Source organism: Odocoileus virginianus, unplaced genomic scaffold, assembly GCF_023699985.2.
Source record: "Odocoileus virginianus isolate 20LAN1187 ecotype Illinois unplaced genomic scaffold, Ovbor_1.2 Unplaced_Scaffold_44, whole genome shotgun sequence".
Taxonomy (NCBI): Eukaryota; Metazoa; Chordata; class Mammalia; order Artiodactyla; family Cervidae; genus Odocoileus; species Odocoileus virginianus.
Window position 1 is genome coordinate 30,484 of NW_027224306.1, and position 24,315 is coordinate 54,798.

The following is a 24,315-nucleotide window of genomic DNA, read 5'->3' on the forward strand; positions in this document are numbered from 1 at the left end:
GTATCCTTTACTATAGAACATTTAGATTTCTAGATAATCAAAGTTTGTCTTTTGCTTGATAGCTTTAGAATTTCCTTCCTCATTGAAGATTTCCCTTGCCTAAGTGCTATAGCCCTTCAGGATTTAATTGTCCTTTTTCATTTCTCTACAACCTTCCTAGTTGATGTTACTCCTTTCCATTGCATTAAATCTCTTCTATATGCTAATGATGCTCATTTTATATCTCCATTCCAAATCTCTCCTCTGAGCTGGCTACAGTAATACAAATCCCACTGCCCTTCATCTGTGAGGGTGCTAGATCCTGGGCATACAGCAGTACATGAGCCCTGCCTTCAGAGCTCATTAGAGGGTATAAATAGTGTGTGAAGCATGACTAGGAGACTTGTTGACCTGTTGCACATTGTGTACTGCTATCAGGGAAAGACTACAGTCACGGGATTACATATCAACAGAAAAATAGGCAAAAGAAATGAAAAAGGTAATTCTTGAGAAAGGACATCTGAATGGCCAATAAACATGTAGACACCCAATTAGTGATCAGAGAAAATTAAAATGACATACCATTTTTTGAAAAGATTGGCATAATTCTGAGATCCTGATTGTATCAAATTTTGAGGATTTGAGGTAAAAAACTGCTGGTCAAAGTTTATAGTGGCACAGCCACCTTTAAGAGCATTTTGATAAATCGCTGATAAGATCTTTCATTCAGCAATACTACTTTGTGGTGTACCTACAGCAGTGCGTCTCAATCTTTGATGTACATACACATCACCACAGGATCTAGTTAAAACCAGATTCTGACTTGTTAGGCTGGAAAGATCTGAGATTCTGGGGTTTTTTTCTTTTCCATTGGAGTATAGTTGCTTTACATTGCTGGGTCAGTTTCTGCTGTACAGCCAGGCAAGTGAATCAGCCATACATATATCCCCACTGTTTTTGGATTTCTTTCCCATTTAGGTCACCACAGAGCATTGAGTAGAGTTCCATGCAGTAGGGTCTCATTACTTATCTGTTTTATAAACAATAGTGTATATATGTCAGGCCCAATCTCCCAATTCATGAGATTCTTAATTTCTGAAAAGCTCCTAGGTGACATCATTGCTTCTGGTCCAGGGACACAGTTTAAATAGCTAAGCCCACGAGAAACCTGGCATATCCTAAAGGGACATACACAGAGACACAAAGATGTTTGTTAGAGCTCTGATGCTATAGTGATCATTTGGAAACTACTGAGGCAAGTGGATGGCAAATTCATACGGTTGAATGCAAGAGTTAGAAGGCACTGAAGTTACATGTACACACCAGATCTGTCTTAAAATCAGTACTGAATGGGAAAAAAGCAAGTTGCAAGAAGAATCTATAGAATCTAACATTTAACATTTTAAGTAATATTTTTAGGGCTGTACACCTATACAGATAAAGAATACAGACTTGCATGCGGATAATCATCAAGTTCATGATTGTGATTACTTGGGCAAGGGAGAAGTATGGGTATAGCAAGGGCATGTGGCTCTTCAGTTGTATTTTAATGCTTTAATTACTAAATTAGATGATAGATGCACCCAGCAAAATAATACAAGGCTTGTCATATTACTTTCTATTTTTCGTACATCTAAACCATCCCATTAAACTAAACAAAACAAATAGCTTAATTTGTTAGGATGGAGAAATTGAGGCTCAAGAACTTAAAAATAGAAGATATAAACTGCCTCATAAATAATTTGTATTCTGATTGCATGTTGCAATTAAATTTTGTATACCAGGTAAATAAAATACAGTATTAAAACAAAAGAGAACTTAGCCTTTGGTACTGAAGTTCAAACACAGACTGTATCCCTTCCTCATTAACATGCTGCTTTAAATTTATAAAACTAACCAAAAAACATGAGTTCACCAAGTCAAAGGCAAACTACATTCACAAGGTCTGATCTTCAAAAGACTGAATCAGAGTTCAAAACAAAGTGACTCAAAATAATTGGTTTACTTTTGGACATGGGACAAAATATTTTTTGTACCAGACGAAATATGGCCATTAAAAGACGCCCTTTATTCAAGGGAAATGAAAACCACCACACCCAAATACTTGAAAGCAAATGCAAAATGAGTTTAATAAGCGTCTCTCTTAGTTCATCTCCTGGTCTTTCAGTGGCAGTGAAGGAAAGTGTGGGGTGGCATGGGAAAAGCAAGAGGATGGTTTTTGTAACGTTGGTGTGCTGATCTGCCAGTCATAAGGCTTCAAATAAAACAAATGTCAGAGTAGGCAATGCATGAAGCCAGGAAGGCCACCTTCCCTCACTGTTCTCCTCACAGTTTCTCTGTCTTATGTTAGAGCATGGTTGTACCTCTGTTCTGCCACACATCTCTTAGAAATAAGTGAATGGCAGGGGGAGAGTGGTAAAGCTAATGGGGTTTAGCATTTGAAAAACCTGGGCTTAAACCCTGACTGTGCTAGTACAAAACAGCTCACTAAACTTGAGAAAATGTCTCTAGGCCAGTGCTGTTCTGTTGAACTTGGTGTGATCATGGAAATGTTCTGTTTGTCCAGCGTGGTAGCTGCTAGTTTTGTGTGACTGCTGAGGACCTGAAATGTGGTCGGTGTGATAGAGGAATTGAGTGTTTTTCACTCAATTGTATTTCAATTAATTTAACTTGAATAGTTACATGACTAATGGCTACTATATGGGACAGAACAAGTCAAGAAAATGGAGTATTCTCCCTCTCATGGAGGTTCCCCATGTGATAATAGACATGAAATAAATACCCTGATAAAAGGCTGTCCTGCCTTGAAAGAACTTCAGAGATGAGTAGACTCTGTGAGTCTGCCTGGGTGGGCCTGCTTCATTCACAAAATGCTAACACTGGTGCTACCTCCACATTCAACTCTGACTTTTTAAACACTTCCTGATGATGCAACTGATGCTGTCTGGTGTAAAGAAGCTTTGCTTCTTCCTCTTTTTTTGGGAGGGCCTTGTGGTGATGAAATGAAAACAATTACATTTTCAGAAACCTATTCTTAATTAAATTTTTATGTGACACTATTTGACATTTCCTTAAGTTTCTGAAAATTTCTCATTTTCTCCAATTAAGCTAATATCATTGAACAACAGCTGCTTCAAACTAGACAATCTATCTGCACAGGTTAAAAACATACAAAGAGGACTTCCCTAGTAGTCCAGTGGTTAAGAATCTACCTGCCAAGGCAGGGGACATGGATTTGATTCCTGGTCCGGGAAGATCCCACAGGCCATGGAGCAACAAAGCCCGAGCCCCGCAACTACTGAGCCTGATCTCAGAGGGAGAGCAGTGAATGGTCCTGAAGAGAGATCTTAGTTCCCTAGCAAGGAATTAAACCCGAGTAGCCTGAATTAACGGAGAAGGCAATGGCACCCCACTCCAGTACTCTTGCCTGGAAAATCCCATGGACAGAGGAGCCTGGTAGGCTGCAGTCCATGGGGTCTCGAAGAGTCGGACATGACTGAGCGACTTCACTTTCACTTTTCCGCATTGGAGAAGGAAATGGCAACCCACTCCAGTGTTCTTGGCTAGAGAATCCCAGGGATGGGGTCGCACAGAGTTGGACACGACTGAAGTGACTTAGCAGTAGCCTGAATGAAAACCAAGAGTCCTAGCCACCAGACCACCAGGGACTAGAGGCTAGAAGCAAAGTGGCCCTGGCTCTTGCCCCTGTTTGAAAGCAAGAATGTTTCAAGGAGGCAAAAACTGTAAAAACAGGTAACAAAGTTTATTATTAGAGACACAGCACAATGTATGGGAGAGCACACAGGAAAACAGTTTGTTTATCCAACTCAGAAGCAGGGCAGAGATGCACACCCAAGAGAAAGGATATGCGCAGCCTCTCTAATGGGGAGTGCAGTACATCAGACGCTAGGCAGAGACACACCCAGCGGGGAGTGTGGGCATCCTGAGTGAGGAGTGCAGTACATCAGACACTAGGCGGAGACACACCTGGAGAGAAATGCGGGTGTCCTGAGTGAGGAGGAGCAGCACAGTACTGAGGTGATGTCATTCACTTATTAGGACAGTCCTTCTGGGTCTTTGTTTACTCTTGGCCAACTGTTTCTTTCTTCACACCTGAGTGGTCCATAGATCCACCCCAAGATGTATGTACAACTTTTTGCTAAGATGGATCCCACTGTAGAAGCCTATGGCTGCATATCCACACTGATTATGGAGTGGGGTCCCCTCATTTTTTGACTCCCAAGAAGACTTCCTACACATGTAGAGACAGGGAAGTCTTCCTTGACCTCAGGAGTGGGCACCTTATCTCTTTGCTTTAGCAGAGCTCAGCTTTTACCACTAGCTTTGTCCTTGGAGTATCTGGGTGAGAACAAAGGCTCAGTTTTACTCCACTTGACAAACACCAGGTTTCTGGCCCAGAGACCCACTGTCTCCTGCCTCAAACCCCTGCTCTGTAGTCTGTGCTCCATGAGAGAAGCCACTGCAATGAGAAGCCTGTGCACCACAATGAAGAGTAGCCCCTGCTCATCACAACTAGAGAAAGCCCACACACAGCAATGAAGACCCAGTGCAGCCAAAAAATAAAAACAAAAAAAAAGTTTAAAGTGAATACATTGGTTAGAAATCCATTTATTATAGTAAAAGTTGCTCCTGTAAAACATTAGTGATTTTTTGGTCCATATCTTATTTTCCATTTGACTTTTAAACATTTTATATTATTTACAAAATAGATTGCAATTTTTATGATACATTTTTTTTCCTGATGCTTAAAACACTAGTTTCAAGTAACTATAAAATAAAAACAAGGTGACTAGATGTACTGAAAAGTACATACTAAGCATATTTAATTACCACAGTAATTTAAAAGTCCTGATATTTACTTCTTAAGATTAAAATTCATTAACATGAAGTCATTTCAGAATCTCTGGGATTTCTCTGTTATCCACAATGAGACTATGAATAATCCCTTCTTTCCGCTTGCCGCTACTGACAGCCTTTATGTAACAGTCATGATTCCCAATATTGAAGTGAGTTTCGGTCCCATCATCTACAAATTCACCCTAGGCAAACAAAAGGAGGAGGAATTAGTGTTCCAGAAACATTTATATTTGTCCAGAGCGTTAACATCACTGAGAAAGGGAGACATAATGAAGTACATGTTACCTCAATGGTAAGCTTTGCAAGATTAGAAGCTTGTTTTTAGGTCTCGGTTATAAATTGAAAGTCTTATTTATTTGTACCACTGTAGTCTTTAAGAATCTTAAGTTTCAGAGGGAAAAAAAAAGAAGTATACCTCGTGGCTATGTGTCCATAACATATACTATACAGAAAATATAGACTATTTACAAAAGTGAAAATGATAGGAAATTTGTGATTCCTTCTATACAAAGAATGGTTTACATGCATTGCTTTATGGCATCCTCACAATAACCTGATTGGAGTATAATTATTATCCATATTCTATACATGAGAACACAGGCACACAGTCATTAAATAACTTGCTGAAGACCCCAGTCAGTGAGAGATGGAGTGTTGTTCACCACTCAGAAAATCGGATTCCTCAGGCTACAAGGTGGCTTACAATAAATACATAATGTAAATAACATAAAACCTAACACTACTGTAAGAAGAGGTGGCAAGAATACACAGAAGAACTATACAAAAAAGATCTTCATGACGCAGATAACCATGATGGTGTGATCACTCACCTAGAACCAGACATCCTGGAATGTGAAGTCAAGTGGGCCTTTTGAAACATCACTACAAACAAAGCTAGTGGAGGTGATGGAATTCCAATTGAGCTATTTCAAATCATACAAGCTGATTCTGTAAAAGGGCTGCACTCGATATCCCAGCAAATTTTGAAAACTCAGCAGTGGCCATTCGACTGGAAAAGGTCAGTTTTCATTCCAATCCCAAAGAAAGGCAATGCCAAAAAATGTTCAAACTACCACAAAAATTTCTCTCATCTTGAACGCTAGCAAAGTAATGCTCAAAATTCTCCAAGTAAGTCTTCAACAGTATGTGAACCATGAACTTCCAGATATTCAAGCTGAATTTAGAAAAGGCAGAGGAACCGAAGATCAAATTGCCAACATCCACTGGATTATCGAAAAAGCAAGAGAGTTCCAGAAAAACAGCTACTTCTGCTTTATTGACTAAGCCAAAGCCTTTGACTATGTGGATCACAACAAACTGGAAAATTCTGAGACTGGAATACCGGACCACCTGACCTGCCTCTTGAGAAATCTGTATACCAGGTCAGGAAGCAACAGTTAGAACTGGACATGGGACAACAGACTGGTTCCAAATAGGGAAAGGGGTCCATCAAGGTTGTATATTGTCGCCCTGCTTATTTAACATATATGCAGGGTACATCATGTGAAATGTTGGGGTAGATGAAGCACAAGCTGGAATCAAGATTGCCGGGAGAAAAATCAACAACCTCAGATATGTAGATGACACTACATTTTTTTTTCATTTATTTTTATTAGTTGGAGGCCAATTACTTCACAACATTTCTGTGGGTTTTCTCATGCATTGACATGAATCAGCCATGGAGTTACATGTATTCCCCATCCCGATCCCCCCTCCCACCTCCCTCTCCACCCGATTCCTCTGGGTCTTCCCAGTGCACCAGGCCCGAGCACTTGTCTCATGCATCCCACCTGGGCTGGTGATCTGTTTCACTATAGATAATATACATGCTGTTCTTCCGAAACATCCCACCCTCGTCTTCTCCCACAGAGTCCAAAAGTCTGTTCTGTACATCTGAGTCTCTTTTTCTGTTTTGCATATAGGGTTATTGTTACCATCTTTCTAAATTCCATATATATGCATTAGTATACTGTAATGGTCTTTATCTTTCTGGCTTACCTCACTCTGTATAATAGGCTCCAGTTTCATCCATCTCATTAGAACTGATTCAAATGAATTCTTTTTAATGGCTGAGTAGTATTCCATGGTGTATATGTACCACAGCTTCCTTATCCATTCATCTGCTGATGGGCATCTAGGTTGCTTCCATGTCCTGGCTATTATAAACAGTGCTGCAATGAACACTGGGGTGCACGTGTCTCTTTCAGATCTGGTTTCCTTGGTGTGTATGCCCAGAAGTGGTATTCCTGGGTCATATGGCAGTTCTATTTCCAATTTTTTAAGAAATCTCCACACTGTTTTCCATAGTGGCTGTACTAGTTTGCATTCCCACCAACAGTGTAAGTGGGTTCCCTTTTCTCCACACCCTCTCCAGCATTTATTGCTTGTAGACTTTTGGATAGCAGCCATCCTGACTGGCATGTAATGGCACCTCATTGTGGTTTTGATTTGCATTTCTCTGATAATGAGTGATGTTGAGCATCTTTTCATGTGTTTGTTAGCCATCTGTATGTCTTCTTTTGAGAAATGTCTGTTTAGTTCTTTGGCCCATTTTTTGATTGGGTCATTTATTTTTCTGGAATTGAGCTGCAGGAGTTGCTTGTATATTTTTGAGATTAATCCTTTGTCTGTTGCTTCATTTGCTATTATTTTCGCTGACTCTGAGGGCTGTCTTTTCACCTTGCTTATAGTTTCCTTTGCTGTGTAAAAGCTTTTAAGTTTCATTAGGTCCCATTTATTTATTTTTGCTTTTATTTCCAATATTCTGGGAGGTGGGTCATAGAGAGGATCTGTCGGGAGCCAAGAAGAGGACAAGCGAACGCCCCGCCCATGACAAGGCTCTGGGTAAAGGTCATGGACCCAAGGAGGCCATGAACCCAGGGGAATCCGAGTCCAGTAGGCTCCGGGACACTCCCTATTCTTGCTATATGTGTCTTGTCTGTGCTAATACTCTTTCTTGGAATTCTTGGTGGTTTTTCGCTGTTCCTGGTAGACCTCGGGGAAGGTCCCAGGGACATCTCTAGGGTGTAAACGTCTGGGGGCTTCCCAGAAGAGTTAGGCTTACTCTGCCCCCAGGGAGATGGGAACCATATGAATAACCTGGTATGCGGGAGGTATTTAGATTTAGGCCATTTATAGATATGTGGGATTTTATATATAGGAGGTATATTAGGGAATATGGAAATAGATTAGAAGTTAAAACTGCTTATAAATGTGATTGTGAATCCCATCCCTGGACACGCAAACACCATTAGATTTAGTTGTAAGTTTAATAACCACACAATGCCAAAATTCTCATATTGTAGAGTAAGGGTTAAGGCAGCTGCGACGCTGCTGCTACTCCATTTCCCCTGCCCATGGTGTGCCTGGGAGTACACTAGGAAGTAGTGTTAGTGCTATAGGTATCATAGACGGCTGTGTGAAAATAGAATGAATTATGGCTTGTAGATTAAATAGTAAGCAAGATATTGTAGTATGTGTATAATATAAAAGTTAAGTTTTTATAGTAGGTAAAATTATAATAGAAACTATAGTGGTTAAGTGATTGATTATACTGTAAAACTGTTAAGATATTTTTTTTTTTTTTTTTTTTTTTTTTTTTAAATTTCACCCATTTTAATCTCCCCAAAAAAGAAATCTTTCTTTGGGATTTAGGGGGAACTGTATCAGTAAAATTTTCTTAAAATCTGTCTAGATCCTGAAGAACCAATCCCCTTATCTCCCCCAGTACTTCAGTATGATGAAGAGATGTATGAACAATCTCCTGATGCCACACTCACATGTGATTGTTACAATGGGGTATGAGCTCCCCCAGAGCCAGGAGAGGCAAGAAGCATGGCTGGGCTCCAGTTCCTAGGTCTGCTTCAGTGAGATCCTTGTCAAGTCATTTCCTTTTCTGGTCACAATTTCCTCATCCTCCACACTGCCTTAGTGGGGCAGTGAGTGGCTTCCACAAGTTGTGACCGGGAGGGAGGCCTCTAGTGGCACCATGAGAAGTGAATCCCAGCTCCTACTTGCTACCTTTCCCTCTGGGATTCTGCCAGACCCCAGCAGCCTGAGATCCATTCAATTATGGCTTAGCTGTATTACAACATGTTAAAGAGTTAATGAGAATTAAAAGGTTTGCAGGATTGTTAGTTTTAGGAATATCTGCCTTAATTATGGCCATATCTTCTGCTATATTAGCCTCTGTTTCTCTTGCACATCAGGTTCACACAGCCGCTCATGTTAATGATTTGTCAAAAAATGTTTCCTTAGTGCTAGCAACTCAAGAAGCTATAGATAGAAAACTAGAAATGAAAGTAAATGCTTTGGAAGAGGCAGTAATGCATATAGGAACTGAATTACAGGCTTTAAAAACGAAGTTGGCTTTATCCTGTCATGCAGATTACAAGTGGATTTGTGTAACACCCTTAAAGGTAAATGAAACAGATTATAATTGGGAGCGGATTCAAAATCATATTTCTGGGGTTTGGAATAGCTCTAGTATTAGCTTAGATTTAGAAAGATTACATCAACAGATTGCTAATGTAAAAGATGCTAAGTTAGACTTTACTGTGGTTGAAACAGCTCATGATTTCTTTAATCAGTTAAGTTCCTTCATTTCAGGAAAAGGTCTCATTTCTGGAATTATGACCTGGGTTTCTCTAGGATGTATTGTCTTAGTAATTATTCTTATCCTTCCTTGCATTGTTAGGATCCTCGGAACTAGTATTCAGCGCCTTTCTGTTGAACTTCAGCTGCTTGCCTTAAAAAATAAAAAAGGGGGAGATGTCGGGAGCCAAGAAGAGGACAAGCGAACGCCCCGCCCATGACAAGGCTCTGGGTAAAGGTCATGGACCCAAGGAGGCCATGAACCCAGGGGAATCCGAGTCCAGCAGGCTCCGGGACACTCCCTATTCTTGCTATATGTGTCTTGTCTGTGCTAATACTCTTTCTTGGAATTCTTGGTGTTTTTCGCTGTTCCTGGTAGACCTCGGGGAAGGTCCCAGGGACATCTCTAGGGTGTAAACGTCTGGGGGCTTCCCAGAAGAGTTAGGCTTACTCTGCCCCCAGGGAGATGGGAACCATATGAATAACCTGGTATGCGGGAGGTATTTAGATTTAGGCCATTTATAGATATGTGGGATTTTATATATAGGAGGTATATTAGGGAATATGGAAATAGATTAGAAGTTAAAACTGCTTATAAATGTGATTGTGAATCCCATCCCTGGACACGCAAACACCATTAGATTTAGTTGTAAGTTTAATAACCACACAATGCCAAAATTCTCATATTGTAGAGTAAGGGTTAAGGCAGCTGCGACGCTGCTGCTACTCCATTTCCCCTGCCCATGGTGTGCCTGGGAGTACACTAGGAAGTAGTGTTAGTGCTATAGGTATCATAGACGGCTGTGTGAAAATAGAATGAATTATGGCTTGTAGATTAAATAGTAAGCAAGATATTGTAGTATGTGTATAATATAAAAGTTAAGTTTTTATAGTAGGTAAAATTATAATAGAAACTATAGTGGTTAAGTGATTGATTATACTGTAAAACTGTTAAGATATTTTTTTCCCTGTAGCTATGTGTTTCTTTGTAGCTGACGTTTGTCCATTCAAGTGAAGCAGTGAAGCAAGAAGAACGTTTAAACCTGAAAACAGAGTGGGCTAAGAGGTCCAAAACAATCCTTGTCACGCGCCACTAGGGACGGAAGATTTTGTACCCTGGGAAATTCTGTCTTGGAAAATATCCCCTGACTTGTTTTGTTGATCTAAGGGGCACGTCATCTGGAAAGATCTGAAAACAATAATTCGTACCTTGGCCCCGGTAGTAAAAAAAGATATATAAGGTGTTAGAGAAAAAATAAAGAAGAAGAAGTTTTTCCACTGCAACTGTGTGTGTGTGTGTGTGTGTGTGTGTGTGTGTGTGCATTCGCCGACGCCGCTCATCCCAAGGGTTCCCTGGACCAGCGGAGGCTGGACCCCCGCAAGGATCCTGCTGTGATTTATGTCAGAGAGTGTTTTGCCTATGTTCTCCTCTAGGAGTTTGATAGTTTCTGGTCTTACATTTAGATCTTTAATCCATTTTGAGTTTATTTTTGTGTATGGTGTTAGAAAGTGTTCTAGTTTCATTCTTTTACAAGTGGTTGACCAGTTTTCCCAGCACCACTTGTTAAAGAGGTTGTCTTTTTTCCATTGTATATCCTTGCCTCCTTTGTCGAAGATAAGGTGACCATAGGTTCGTGGATTTATCTCTGGGCTTTCTATTCTGTTCCATTGATCTATATTTCTGTCTTTGTGCCAGTACCATACTGTCTTGATGACTGTGGCTTTGTAGTAGAGCCTGAGGTCAGGCAGGTTGATTCCTCCAGTTCCATTCTTCTTTCTCAAGATTAGCTTTGGCTATTCAAGGTTTTTTGTATTTCCATACAAATTGTGAAATTATTTGTTCTAGTTCTGTGAAAAATACCGTTGGTAGCTTGATAGGGATTGCATTGAATCTATAGATTGCTTTGGGTAGAATAGCCATTTTGACAATATTGATTCTTCCAATCCATGAACACGGTATGTTTCTCCATCTGTTTGTGTCCTCTTTGATTTCTTTCATCAGTGTTTTATAGTTTTCTATGTATAGGTCTTTTGTTTCTTTAGGTAGATATACTCCTTAGTATTTTATTCTTTTTGTTGCAATGGTGAATGGTATTGTTTCCTTAATTTCTCTTTCTGTTTTCTCATTGTTAGTGTATAGGAATGCAAGGGATTTCTGTGTGTTAATTTTATATCCTGCCACTTTACTATATTCATTGATTAGCTCTAGTAATTTTCTGGTAGAGTCTTTAGGGTTTTCTATGTAGAGGATCATGTCATCTGCAAATAGAGAGAGTTTCACTTCTTCTTTTCCTATCTGGATTCCTTTTACTTCTTTTTCTGCTCTGATTACTGTGGCCAACACTTCCAAAACTATGTTGAATAGTAGTGGTGAGAGTGGGCACCCTTGTCTTGTTCCTGATTTCAGGGGAAATGCTTTCAGTTTTTCACCATTGAGGGTGATGCTTGCTGTGGGTTTGTCATATATAGCTTTTATTATGTTGAGGTATGTTCCTTCTATTCCTGCTTTCTGGAGAGTTTTAATCATAAATGGATGTTGAATTTTGTCAAAGGCTTTCTCTGCATCTATTGAGATAATCATATGGTTTTTATCTTTCAATTTGTTAATGTGGTGTATTACATTGATTGACTTGTGGATATTAAAGAATCCTTGCATTCCTGGGATAAAGCCCACTTGGTCATGGTGTATGATTTTTTTAATATGTTGTTGGAGTCTGTTTGCTAGAATTTTGTTAAGGATTTTTGCATCTATGTTCATCAGTGATATTGGCCTGTAGTTTTCTTTTTTTGTGGTATCTTTGTTTGGTTTTGGAATTAGGGTGATGGTGGCCTCATAGAATGAGTTTGGAAGTTTACCTTCTTCTGCAATTTTCTGGAAGAGTTTGAGTAAGATAGGTGTTAGCTCTTCTCTAAATTTTTGGTAGAATTCAGCTGTGAAGCCATCTGGTCCTGGGCTTTTGGTTGCTGGAAGATTTCTGATTACAGTTTTGATTTCCTTGCTTGTGATGGCTCTGTTAAGATCTTCTATTTCTTCCTGGTTCAGTTTTGGAAAGTTATACTTTTCTAAGAATTTGTCTATTTCTTCCAACTTGTCGATTTTATTGGCATAGAGCTGCTGGTAGTAGTCTCTTATGATCCTTTGTATTTCAGTGTTGTCTGTTGTGATCTCTCCATTTTCATTTCTAATTTTGTTGATTTGGTTCTTCTCCCTTTGTTTCTTAATGAGTCTTGCTAATGGTTTGTCAATTTTGTTTATTTTTTTCAAAAAACCAGCTTTAGTTTTGTTGATTTTTGCTATGGTCTCTTTAGTTTCTTTTGCATTTATTTCTGCCCTAATTGTTAAGATTTTTTTCCTTCTACTAACCCTGGGGTTCTTCATTTCTTCCTTCTCTAATTGCTTTAGGTGTAGAGTTAGGTTGTTTATTTGGCTTTTTTCTTGTTTCTTGAGGTAAGCCTGTAATGCTATGAACCTTCCCCTTACCACTGCTTTTACAGTGGATGACACTACATTTATGGCAGAAAGTGAAGAACTAAATAGCCTCTTGATGAAAGTGAAAAGGAAGAGTGAAAAACTGGCTTAAAACCCAACATTCAGAACATTAAGATCATGGCATCCCATCACTTCATGGCAAATACATGGGGAAACAATGGCAACAGTGAGAGACTTTATTTTCTTGAGTTCAAAAATAATCACTGCAGATGGTGACTGCAGCCATGAAATTAAAAGACACTTGCTCCTTGAAAGAAAAGCTATGAGCAACCTAGACAGCATATTAAAAAGCAGAGACATTACTTTGCCAACAAAGGTCCGTCTAGTCAAAGCTATGGTTTTTCCAGTAGTCATGTATGGATGTGAGAGTTGGACTATTAAAAAAGCTGAGTGCTGAAGAATTGATGCTTTTGAACTGTGGTGTTGGAGAAGACTCTTGAGAGTTCCTTGGACTGCAAGGAAATCCAACCAGTCCATCCTAAAAGAGATCAGTCCTGAATGTTCATGGGAAGAACTGAAGCTGAAGCTGAAACTCCAATACTTTGGCCACCTGATGTGAAGAACTGACTCACTGGAAAAGACCCTGATGCTGGGAAAGATTGAAGGTGGGAGGAGAAGGGGATGACAGAGAATGAGATGGTTGGATGGCATCACCAACTCGATGGACATGAGTTTGAGTAAGCTCCGGGAGTTGGTGATGGACAGGGAGGCCTGGTGTGCTGCAGTCATGAGGTCACAAAAAGGTGGACATGACTGAGCAACTGAACTGAACTAAGTCAAAACTTGATGTATATGGTACAACAGCCCCTGGCCACAGGTGGCAATCGAGCATGAAATGTGATTCTGAAATGAGATACACTATTAAAGGGGAAAATACACACTGGATTTGGAAGACTTAGTATGAAACAAAGAATCGTTTAAAAAAAAAACTCATTGAAAACTTTATATATTTATTAAATTTTAAATAATATTTTTGATATAGTGACTTAAATTTTTATTAAGATGATCTTCACCATAAGACTTTCAAAATGTGGTTACTAGAAAAGTTATACATGAAGCTCATATCTGTGGCTCATACTATATTTCTGTTGAAAGAGCATTGATTCAGAGTAAAAAGATAGGCGCCAAGTAGCACAGAAAAGTAAAGAAGAGCATGAGGCTTAGAGGATAAAAATGAATTATGCCAAGAAGCAAAAGAAGCACTATCAGACGTACAACTTGGCTATGAGCTTCCTGGCAGCCAAAGCAGACAGATCAAGGCCCCATTGCTAACATTGTCTAGCCAAAGAAAGCACAGCAGGCATCAGAGAGGGAAGCTTTTTCTTGGCTCTGGGAAGAATCTGGCCAACATGGATGTGTACTGACCACCACAAGGACTGGGGGTGGGGTGCTGATCCTGGAGTCCAGTGTATTCTTTTAGCCCTTTTCACATTGAGCTTTGAAAAAAGGCTTTAGGGCATACTTCTGTAAATATCAATTTAGAGAGGAGAGCAAGGGTTGAGTACTACAGTCCTTGTAAGTTGCTTCTTGGCAATTTGACAGATACATAATCTGGTCATGATGCTTTGAAATGAAAAGGAAATGGAGAAAATAAGCTGCAGCTCACAGGCAGCGAGAGCAGGTGTGCATAGTGCTGGGAAGGCTGCCCGACACAGAGCTGCCAAAACTACCTTGCCAAGAAGGCTGCAGTTACAAGGAGGAGACAATTGGGTGAGAGAGAGTTATTGTCCAGACACTTGTGGCTTCTTGTCAGTTGGGAACAAAGACATTGTGGATGGATATTATTTCAACTTCTTGCTTATTTACAACCACATTCTTGAAACAATACTACTTTTGCACGGGAGAATTCCTGGAGGGTTGGAGGGAATGTGACCCCAAACTGCTGACTCTTCATCTAGAAATTTCCGTGGTAGGACAGAAAGAACAGAAAGGACCACCAGGTATGGCATCGGGCACGACAGCAGGTACCCAATCCATGTTAATGGTCACTGAATCTGGTCCAAAACAGGCCCTAAAATATTGAAGAGCTCATTAAGCCTCTCTGCATAAAAGTCTCAATGGGTAGATGGAACCCGGAGGATGGCTCAAACACTGAGGTTCAATTTTGAGTGAACCCTGGTTGCATGTCCCTTCAAGAATTAATATCAGGATTAAGAAACAGAAACGCATTAATCTTTGTAACGTTTGATTTCTGGCTTATGCACTTCATTAGAAGCAGTTTCAAGGCCCAGCAGATTCTAGCATGTCTTCTGAATAAATTCATTTCAGGCCTTCCCTCCAAGGACATCTCCTCACCCTCCAAAACCTACAACAGAAAAAGAAGGTAATAGCAGCAACCACAATAGATAGCTAGCTACAGCATGCCTGGCAAAGAGAGCTTCTCATAATTTTCATCATCTCTAACTGTGGTGTCACAACTGAAGTCAGCATGAAAGGGGACACCCAGGATGGTACGTGCTACTTGCCACCTGATCCCATAACACGTGGATATTTCCCCCCAGTCATTCAAGCTCCTAGGCCCACACTCCCTGTGTCCAGGACCATCTCCTCTGCTTCACTTCCTCCTTCTGCTGTGCACACCACTATTATTTCCTACCTACTTGAAATTCACTTCTATACTCATCCCACCACAGCCATAACAGTGCAAGGCAGCAAAAGTCCAACACACTAGGGTTTCTCAGCTACAACGAGCAGGGCAGCCTTTCAGCACTGCTAGTCTACAAATCCCACTTGTCTTCTGGGGTTTGTGACAGTGCCCTTTCCTGTTTGCCTTTGTCTCACCTGACATGTGTGCTTCGTTTCTTTTTCACAACCTTTGCTTTGAGAAAGTACCATCTGTTTTGAGTGTATGGTGTAAAGCTTTCCCATTCAGAGTGTGACCATGGGCCAGCAACTTGGGCATCACCTGAGGACATGTCAGAATATGCATTTTAACAAGATCCAAGATGATTCTGTGCATGCAAATCTGAGAAACAGTAGTATAAAGCACCACTTAAACCAGGATAACACAGGAGGATGCAACCTTTGGGGAGGAAGTTTTTAAATGTGGGTTAGATCTTTTTAGGATAGAGGATGGTCCAGGAGAGGACAAGCAGAGTCTGAGACAAGATGAGTTGTTTCTAAACTCTCACTACCCCAGGCACTGCCAAGAAAAGGGCTTCAGATTCTGGAGACAGGATTATTTAATCTCTTTTTTGTTTATAACCAAAAGGACCTTCATTAATTATACAAATCTGCATAGTTAGGAAACACAGAAATGTTTCACTGGCCACTCATGAACATGGTGACAGTAATCAAACGATCAACTTACCGCTGTCTCCATTTTTTTACCATTGCACCATACATCCATAGTGTCTTTCTCTGTAAAAGCAACCGATTACAAAAAAATTATAGCCTGTGATTTAAAGATAAAGTTAACTCTTTATTATTTTAAGAAAAGTCTGATACACTGGATTTTTGAAAACTCCATTAACTTTTCATGGCTTTGAAATTCTTCCAAATTTGAAGAAATTGTATTTTTCTGTTCACACACAAAATCAAAATGAAACCAATCTTTTAAGACAAAATCATGATATAATATACACCGATGAAGACTTGTTAAAGAAAATCTATACAGGAGAATACAGACAAATGAATGTAAGGAGAGACTGTCCATATGAGAATGTCCTTTTTTTTCACATCACCTGAAATGTTTTAATTACATTTCTAAGGTCTGGTAAAGAATGCTCAAACTACCACACAGTTGCACTCATCTCACATGCTAGTAAAGTAATGCTCAAAATTCTCCAAGCCAGGCTTCAAGCAATATGTGAACCATGAACTTCCAGATGTTCAAGCTGGTTTTAGAAAAGGCAGAGGAACCAGAGATCAAATTGCCAACATCTGCTGGATCATCAAAAAAGCAAGAGAGTTCCAGAAAAACATCTATTTCTGCTTTATTGACTATGCCAAAGCCTTTGACTGTGTGGATCACAACAAACTATGGAAAATTCTTCAAGAGATGGGAATACCAGACCACCTGACCTGCCTCTTAAGAAATCTGTATGCAGGTCAGGAAACAATAGTTACAACTGGATATGGAACAACAGACTGGTTCCAAATAGGAAAAGGAGTCCATAAAGGTTGTATATTGTCACTCTGCTTATTTAACTTATATGCAGAGTACATTATGAGAAACGCTGGGCTGGAGGAAGCACAAGCTGGAATCAAGACTCCTGGGAGAAATATCAATAACCTCAGATATGCAAATGACACCACCCTTATGGCAGAAAGTGAGGAAGAACTAAAGAGCCTCTTGATGACAAGTGAAAAAGGAGAGTGAAAAAGTTGGCTTAAAGCTCAACATTCAGAAAACTAAGATCATGGCATCCGGTCCCATCACTTCATGGCAAATCAATGGGGAAACAGTGGAAATAGTGACTGACTTTATTTTCCTGGGCTCCAAAATCACTGCAGATGGTGATTGCAGCCATGAAATTAAAAGACGCTTACTCCTTAGAAGGAAAGTTATGACCAACCTAGACAGCATATTAAAAAGCAGAGACATTACTTTGTCAACAAAGGTCCGTCTAGTCAAGGCTATGGTTTTTCCAGTGGTCATGTATGGATGTGAGAGTTGGACTATAAAGAAAGCTGAGCACCGAAGAATTGATGCTTTTGAACTGTAGTATTGGAGAAGACTCTTGAGAGTCCCTTGGACTGCAAGGAGATCCAATCAGTCCATCCTAAAGGAGATCAGTCCTGGGTGTTACATTGATAGGACTGATAAAGCTGAAACTCCCATACTTTGGCCATCTGATGTGAAGAGCTGACTCATTGGAAAAGACCCTGATGTTGGGAAAGACTGAGGGCAAGAGAAGAAGGGGACGACAGAGGATGAGAGGGTTGGATGGCACACCGACTCAATGGACATGGGTTTGGGTGGACTCCGGGAGTTGGTGATGGATAGGGAGGCCTGGCATGCTGCAGTTCATGGGGTCGCAAAGAGTTGGACACGACTGAGTGACTGAACTGAACTGACGGTCTGGTATTGAATCAAAGAAGGGTTTACACACTCCCAGGATCACAATATGTTTCCATTTAGGATATCAATATATTTCACCAAATTAAAGAGTACTTTGGGCTTTTTAAAAACCTACATATTTCAAGTAATTTAATATCTGAACTTATCCCTTTTTCATTTTTGTTTTTTTGGATTGTAGCCAATATTGCTTTTCTTTTTCAGATTCTTTTCCCTTATAGGTTATTACAAAATACTGAATAGAGTTCCTTGATCTATACAATAGGTCCTTGTTGGTTATCTATTTTAAATATGCAATGTGTGCCTGTTAATCCCAAATTCCTAATTTATCCTTCTCCAAATTTTCTTTAACATCAGAAACTAGATGATTCTCCCTGCCTCTCATACTGACCCACCTGGATGATGGCACAAAGAGACCACAAAAAAGACTGCATAGGGTTCATATAGACAGACAGCAATTTAGTCTTAAATTTCATACTGAAGATTACAATAATCTCTGTTCATTTTGTTATGATGTCACTTTGGGGAAAAGTTATTAATCATAAGAAGAAATATAGGTATAGTATTTCATGGACTGTGCTGACTACAGTGCTGACACAATAGAGCAAAATGCTGCCATGATACACGTGGGCATTAGCTAAGTGGCCACAGCTCACTCCAGTGAAAGTGAAAGTCGCTGAGTACTGTCCAACTCTTTGTGACTCCATGGACTATAGTCCATGGAATTCTCTAGGCCAGAATACTGGAGTGGGTAGCCTTTCTCTTCTCCAGGGGATCTTCCCAACCCCAGGGATCGAACCCAGGTCTCCTGCGTTGCCAGCTGATTCTTTACCAGCTGAGCCACAAGGCAAGCCCAAGAATGCTGGAGTGGGTAGCCTATCCCTTCTCCAGTGGATCTTCCTGACCCAGGAATCAAACCGGGGTCTCCTGCATTATAAGTGGATTCTTTACCAACTGAGCTATATGTGTGCCATGTGCACAGACATACGTGCATTTTGGGGAGGATCCCCAGAACCACTTGTGAATGTCAGGGTTCCCAGGAGTGTCAGGAGAGAAGACTATACTCATCAAGCAGCCAGAAGACAAGCGTTGGTTGTTATAACAAAGACTAGAGAGAGGCAGGACCTGTGTGTTTACAATGAGTCTAGGGGTCAAAGGCTGCCTGGGGGTCAAGGATGAGGTGCCTTGACTCTGACAAGCCATTTACTCTAGGAACAGGGTCTTTTCTCCCTGCATCTCGAGATAGGAGCCTCACTTGGAGAGTGGAGAAAGGACTTGGAGCTGGGCTAGAGGCACAGAGAGAAAGGCAGAGGGCCCAGGAGATATGGGAGTGGCCACCCAGTGGCAGCCTGAATGGGAAGCATCCAAGGCCACAGTTGTGGGAAACCCAGCTCACATGGCACGACCGGAGCCCACAGTGCTCAAATAAACCATGATGGAGGTGACAGTTGGAATTTTATTTAGTTGGCCTCCTGAACATGTACACATACTCAGATTTTCTGTAATAGTTACACGTACTCAGATTTTCTGTAATAGCTGGTATTAACATTCCTCTGAAGAACATTGCTAATCAGAAGCCATAAAAGAAAAAGGGAGCAACTCTGACTACATGAAAGTAAAAAAGATTTCTGCATGATTAAAATAACCCATACACACACACAGAAGCAAAGTGATACAATAAATGACAAATAGAAAAATATCTGAAGCTCACAGCACTCAGAACTCACAGCACTAAGTTCTGTTACAGCGCTTAGTAACAGAAAGACTCCTAGCAATCAAGGAGAATAAAGACCAACAACCCAAAAGAAAACAGGTCACAGGAAACACATAGGCATTATCAGAAACAAAACACAAAAGGACCTTACATATAAAAAGAGGATCAACCTCACTCAATTTTGAAAAAAGGCAAATTTTTAAAAATGCTGAAATACCATTTTTCATCTAAAAATAAAGCAGCTGGTGAGCCACTATAAACACATCACTGTAAAACTTTGGAAAATAAAAATGAGCCCCCAAAAGCTTCCAGACAGAAAAAAATACTAAGTAATGAGATTCAGACTGGTGTAAACTTCTCATTCAAAACCATGGACGATAGAAGAGACTGGAAAAAGGCTTTCAAAAACTCTCAGGGGAAAAAAACATTTTAAAGCTAAAACTCTATACTCAGCCAAAGTATTTATTTTGTATGATGGTCACATAATATATAACTCCTGGACACCCTTAGGGAGTTACTAAGGTAAAACTGGCAGTTTGGGGATGCAAAAACTAATGGGACTAAAGCCAGGGTTCCATGAGAGCAATCCCAGGACAGCCAATGGGCAGCAGGCCTGGGAAGCCAACAGGAAGTCAGCAAATGCCTAAGAATATTGGGCAATAGACAATGGGAGTAAAATAATGCAAACAGACGTTAGGAGCATGAGCACAGAAAAGATACGTAGTCATTTCCAACAAGAAAAGACAAAAACCACCAGAAGAGACTGGAAAAACAAAAAATTAAAAAAAAAATCATGGTCCAATTGTGAAGAGAACAAAAATGAGGTACATTTTGAGAAACTGGTAGATTATAGGACAGAGAGCCATTTTACCTTGATACTAACAACTTCGAGTGGCACAGGTGGTGTGACAATAATATAGAGAAACAATGTAACCAGAGCCCACTCCAAAATATTTACAGATCATAATAATAGAAATGCTATTTATTGGTTTTTAGTTTTAAAATTAATCTATAGAAAAAACACAGGAGAATTTAATTATGGCTACAGAAGAGAATACAAATATTAACTACTCTGATGATGTCAAACAAAAGGCAGGGGAGACAGAAATTGAAGATGGTGAAGGTGGGAGAGGAGAGGCAGGGGAGCTATATGTTCATGGCCTCATCTCACTCAATGGATGAGGAAAATCTGAAAGCTGATGATGAAGATGGTGAGATGAAGAAACTTTGAAAACTGATGATGAAGATGGTGGGATGAAGAAACTTTGAAAACTGATGATGAAGATGGTGGGATGAAGAAACTTTGAAAACTGATGATGAAGATGGTGGGATGAAGAAACTTTGAAAACTGATGATGAAGATGGTGGGATGAAGAAACTTTGAAAACTGATGATGAAGATGGTGGTAGTGGCAGCAGAGGCATGAGTTTTTCACTGTCTCCAGTAGAGACAATACTGGTTTGCCAGTTACAAGGAGCTACCACACCAACACAAGATGTTAGTAAAAGGAAAAACTGAGGGCGGTGGGCCGGCAGAGTGAGCATATGTGAACTCAGTGCTTTCTGCTTTAAACTTCAAGCTACTCTAGAAAGTAAGTCTACCAATTTAAAGAAAGAGAGAGAGAGAAAGGTAGGCAGGCAGAAAGGGAGAAAGGAAAGAAAGATAAGTACTCTTAAAAATGATGTGAGATAAATTGACAAATTTAGAAGACAGGCCAAAAGATCCAACATATATATGACAGGCATCCATGAGGAAGAAAACCAAAGCAAAGGAACAGAACAAATTCTTAAACTATAATTCAAAGTAAAAGAAGATTTGATCCTATCTACTGAAAAGATTTACCACGTACCTGGGAAAACTGACCAAGGATGATTATTACCCTGACGTAGTCTAGTAAAATTAGGCAAAAACATAGGTGCTTTTAAGAGAATATTAGATTGTCATCAGACTTTTTGACAGTAACACTTTATGCTAGAAGAAAGTGGAGTGATATATTTATAATACTCAAGGAAAGAAAATGTGAGCCAAGAATGTTGTTTCCACCAAACTGACTTTCAGGTATAAAAAACACAGACAAATGTGACCAATATGCAAGAACTCAAGAAACACTGTTCCTATGAATCCTTCTAAGGAATGTAATATAGAACAAGTTTCAGACAAGCAAAATGATCAGAGAGAAGGAAAAACAGAATGACTTGAAGGCAAAAATAAACATTTATTTACCAAGCGTGAGTTGGAAGGGACAGGGCACAGTATATAACAGCTGTATGTTCTGACAATGTAGATAAAGTACAGTTGGAAAATGATATGCAAAAAGTTGTTTTAAATTGTGGGCAAGCGTACTTGCTAAGCCGCGTCAGTCGTGTCTGACTCTTTGTGACCCTGTGGACTGTAGCCCGCCAGGTTCCTCTGTCCACGGGATTCTCCAGGCAAGAATACTGGAGTGGGTTGTCATGCCCTCCTCCAGGAGATCTTACCAACCCAGGGATCAAACCTGTGCCTCTGTGGCTTCTGCATTGCAGGCAGATTCTTTACCACTGAGCCACCAAGGAAGACAAATTTTGGGCAGTCACTGTATTAATGGTGGTAGAGTATTTCTGTTGTTAACTGAAATTAGAATGTACATAATTATGGCACAAAGTAATATATGCTTTTAGAGTAATTATATTCTATTTGTATCAACTTCTGTGTCCCTGAGAAGAAGGATTCTCAGTGTGGAAGAATGAACAAAGATATTAGAGGAGATTAAATAAAAAAAACTGGTATCCCAGAATTTGAATTACAAGTATCAGTATGAACTCATAGCTATTTTATCTTTTTATAAAGTCTCTCCCTCTCTTCCCCGTTCCTCCTGATAGCTATCTACCTATGCATGTGCACAGTTCGCTTGACTCAGGAGCCAATCTAAAGAGCACCACACTGGCCAAAAATGGGACAATTTGAGCATCAATATGGATAATAATTGCAGTGTACTGAAACACCACAACTTGTTTAAATTCACAAGTTATTTGGGAAGCCCAAGGATAAAAAAAAAAAACAAAAAACCTAAATGATCACCTTCAGGAAAGAGAAAGGAGTCAATTTAATATCTTCAAAACTGATAGTTAAAGGAAAACAAGCTGTGATCCTACATTTGTTATACAAATTGTACCTCTGTGTAACTAAACAGTAGACAACAGGAAGTTTCTCACTGTACACAGGAAGTTTCTCACTGTATGAGTACACCAGCTAATGAACAACAAATGATAGAATCAGAATATATCCATCTGGCAACTGCCAATGAATTAATGGATATGGACACTTAGGTATTAGTGGTGCCAATATCAAAAAATTAGACAAAGCAAAACCATGTGCTCTTGATAGAATAAACTATAAAGTGGTCTTGCCCGAAAAATAAAAAAAACCTTAAATTTGATCAATTCTTCAAATACCAATTTGTAGGAAATACTAATAGAAAAATATCACAGGAATGGAATCCATAAAATTCAGACCATATCCTATTCTCTTCAAGAAAAATCTGACCCAATTTCTTTAATAAATAAACCATACAGGAGGTTTTTTGTTTGTTTGTTTGTTTGTTTTCAACCATGTGCATGTATTACTTGATAAGTATTTTTCATCCTTAAAATTTTTTTCTAGCATTCAATTAAACTATACTCTCTTAAAAGACATGGACAAAGTCTCTTCATTTACATATCCTCAAGGCCTGGTACATAAGCTGCCATTTATGAGGTTCTCAGTATTATCTAAATCAATCAATAAATCAGTGAGATGATCTACATAATCCTGGATTCCCTGGTAACTCTTAAATTAGTGATAGGCAGCTAGTTCATATGGTAAAGAATCCACCTGCAATGCAGGAGACCTGGGTTCAATCCCTGGATTGGGAAGATCCCCTGGAGAAGGGAATGGCAACCCATTCCAGTATTCTTGCCTGGAGAATTCCATGGACAGAGAAGCCTGGTGGGTTTGCAAATAGCTGGATACCACTGAGTGACTAACATTTTCACTTTCAGTGATATGAGAAGCAGAAAATACTAGGAGTAACCAGTAATGAACAAAGGTAGAAAATACTTGTCTTTCAAGTTTTGTAGGCCCAATAAAATCATGAACACAGATGGCAATCTGTAACAGTAGAATTTAGCTTAAGGATCAATGGCTTAATTTTTATTTTTTAATATACTTTACCTGGACTTTGATTATTTTGATCTGCTGTAGTCCTAAACCTAGAGAAAAATTCCCCTCTTTCTGATAAACCTTAAATTTCCAACTGCCTTTAGACATTCTTTGAAGAGAAATATCAAATAATGACAAATTAAATGTCTACATCAATATTTATTTTCTTAACACAAGTTTATAATTTTCAAATCTACCACTATAAAATCTGGCTCTCACATTTTCCATATAAATAAATCAATTCAACAAATACTTCATTCCCAGAGGACACATGAGAAATACACCTGCATGTAACACTCTCCTATTCAAAGCTCCCATAAAAGGTCTGAAGAGTTACAGGAACTAAAGTAAATAGCCATCATAAAAAGCCAATAAATTCTGAAGAAATGGCTTTCACTTACCTAACACAACTCTAAAGTCTTTACTATTCAAATGTAATATCCAAGTATTGGTGGATTTTTTTCCT

At 39.5% G+C, this 24,315-nt stretch overlaps 1 protein-coding gene across 1 annotated transcript in view; it reads right to left on the minus strand.

The window, feature by feature from the left end:
- Positions 1–4,577: 4,577 nt before the first annotated feature.
- Positions 4,578–24,315, minus strand: part of FAIM (Fas apoptotic inhibitory molecule) — a 39,772-nt gene continuing 20,034 nt past the window's right edge. The window contains 3 exon segments of the mRNA XM_070463217.1: positions 4,578–5,039; positions 16,251–16,300; positions 24,251–24,313. Coding sequence (XP_070319318.1) covers positions 4,890–5,039; positions 16,251–16,300; positions 24,251–24,313 — 263 coding nt within the window. The 3' untranslated portion in view covers positions 4,578–4,889.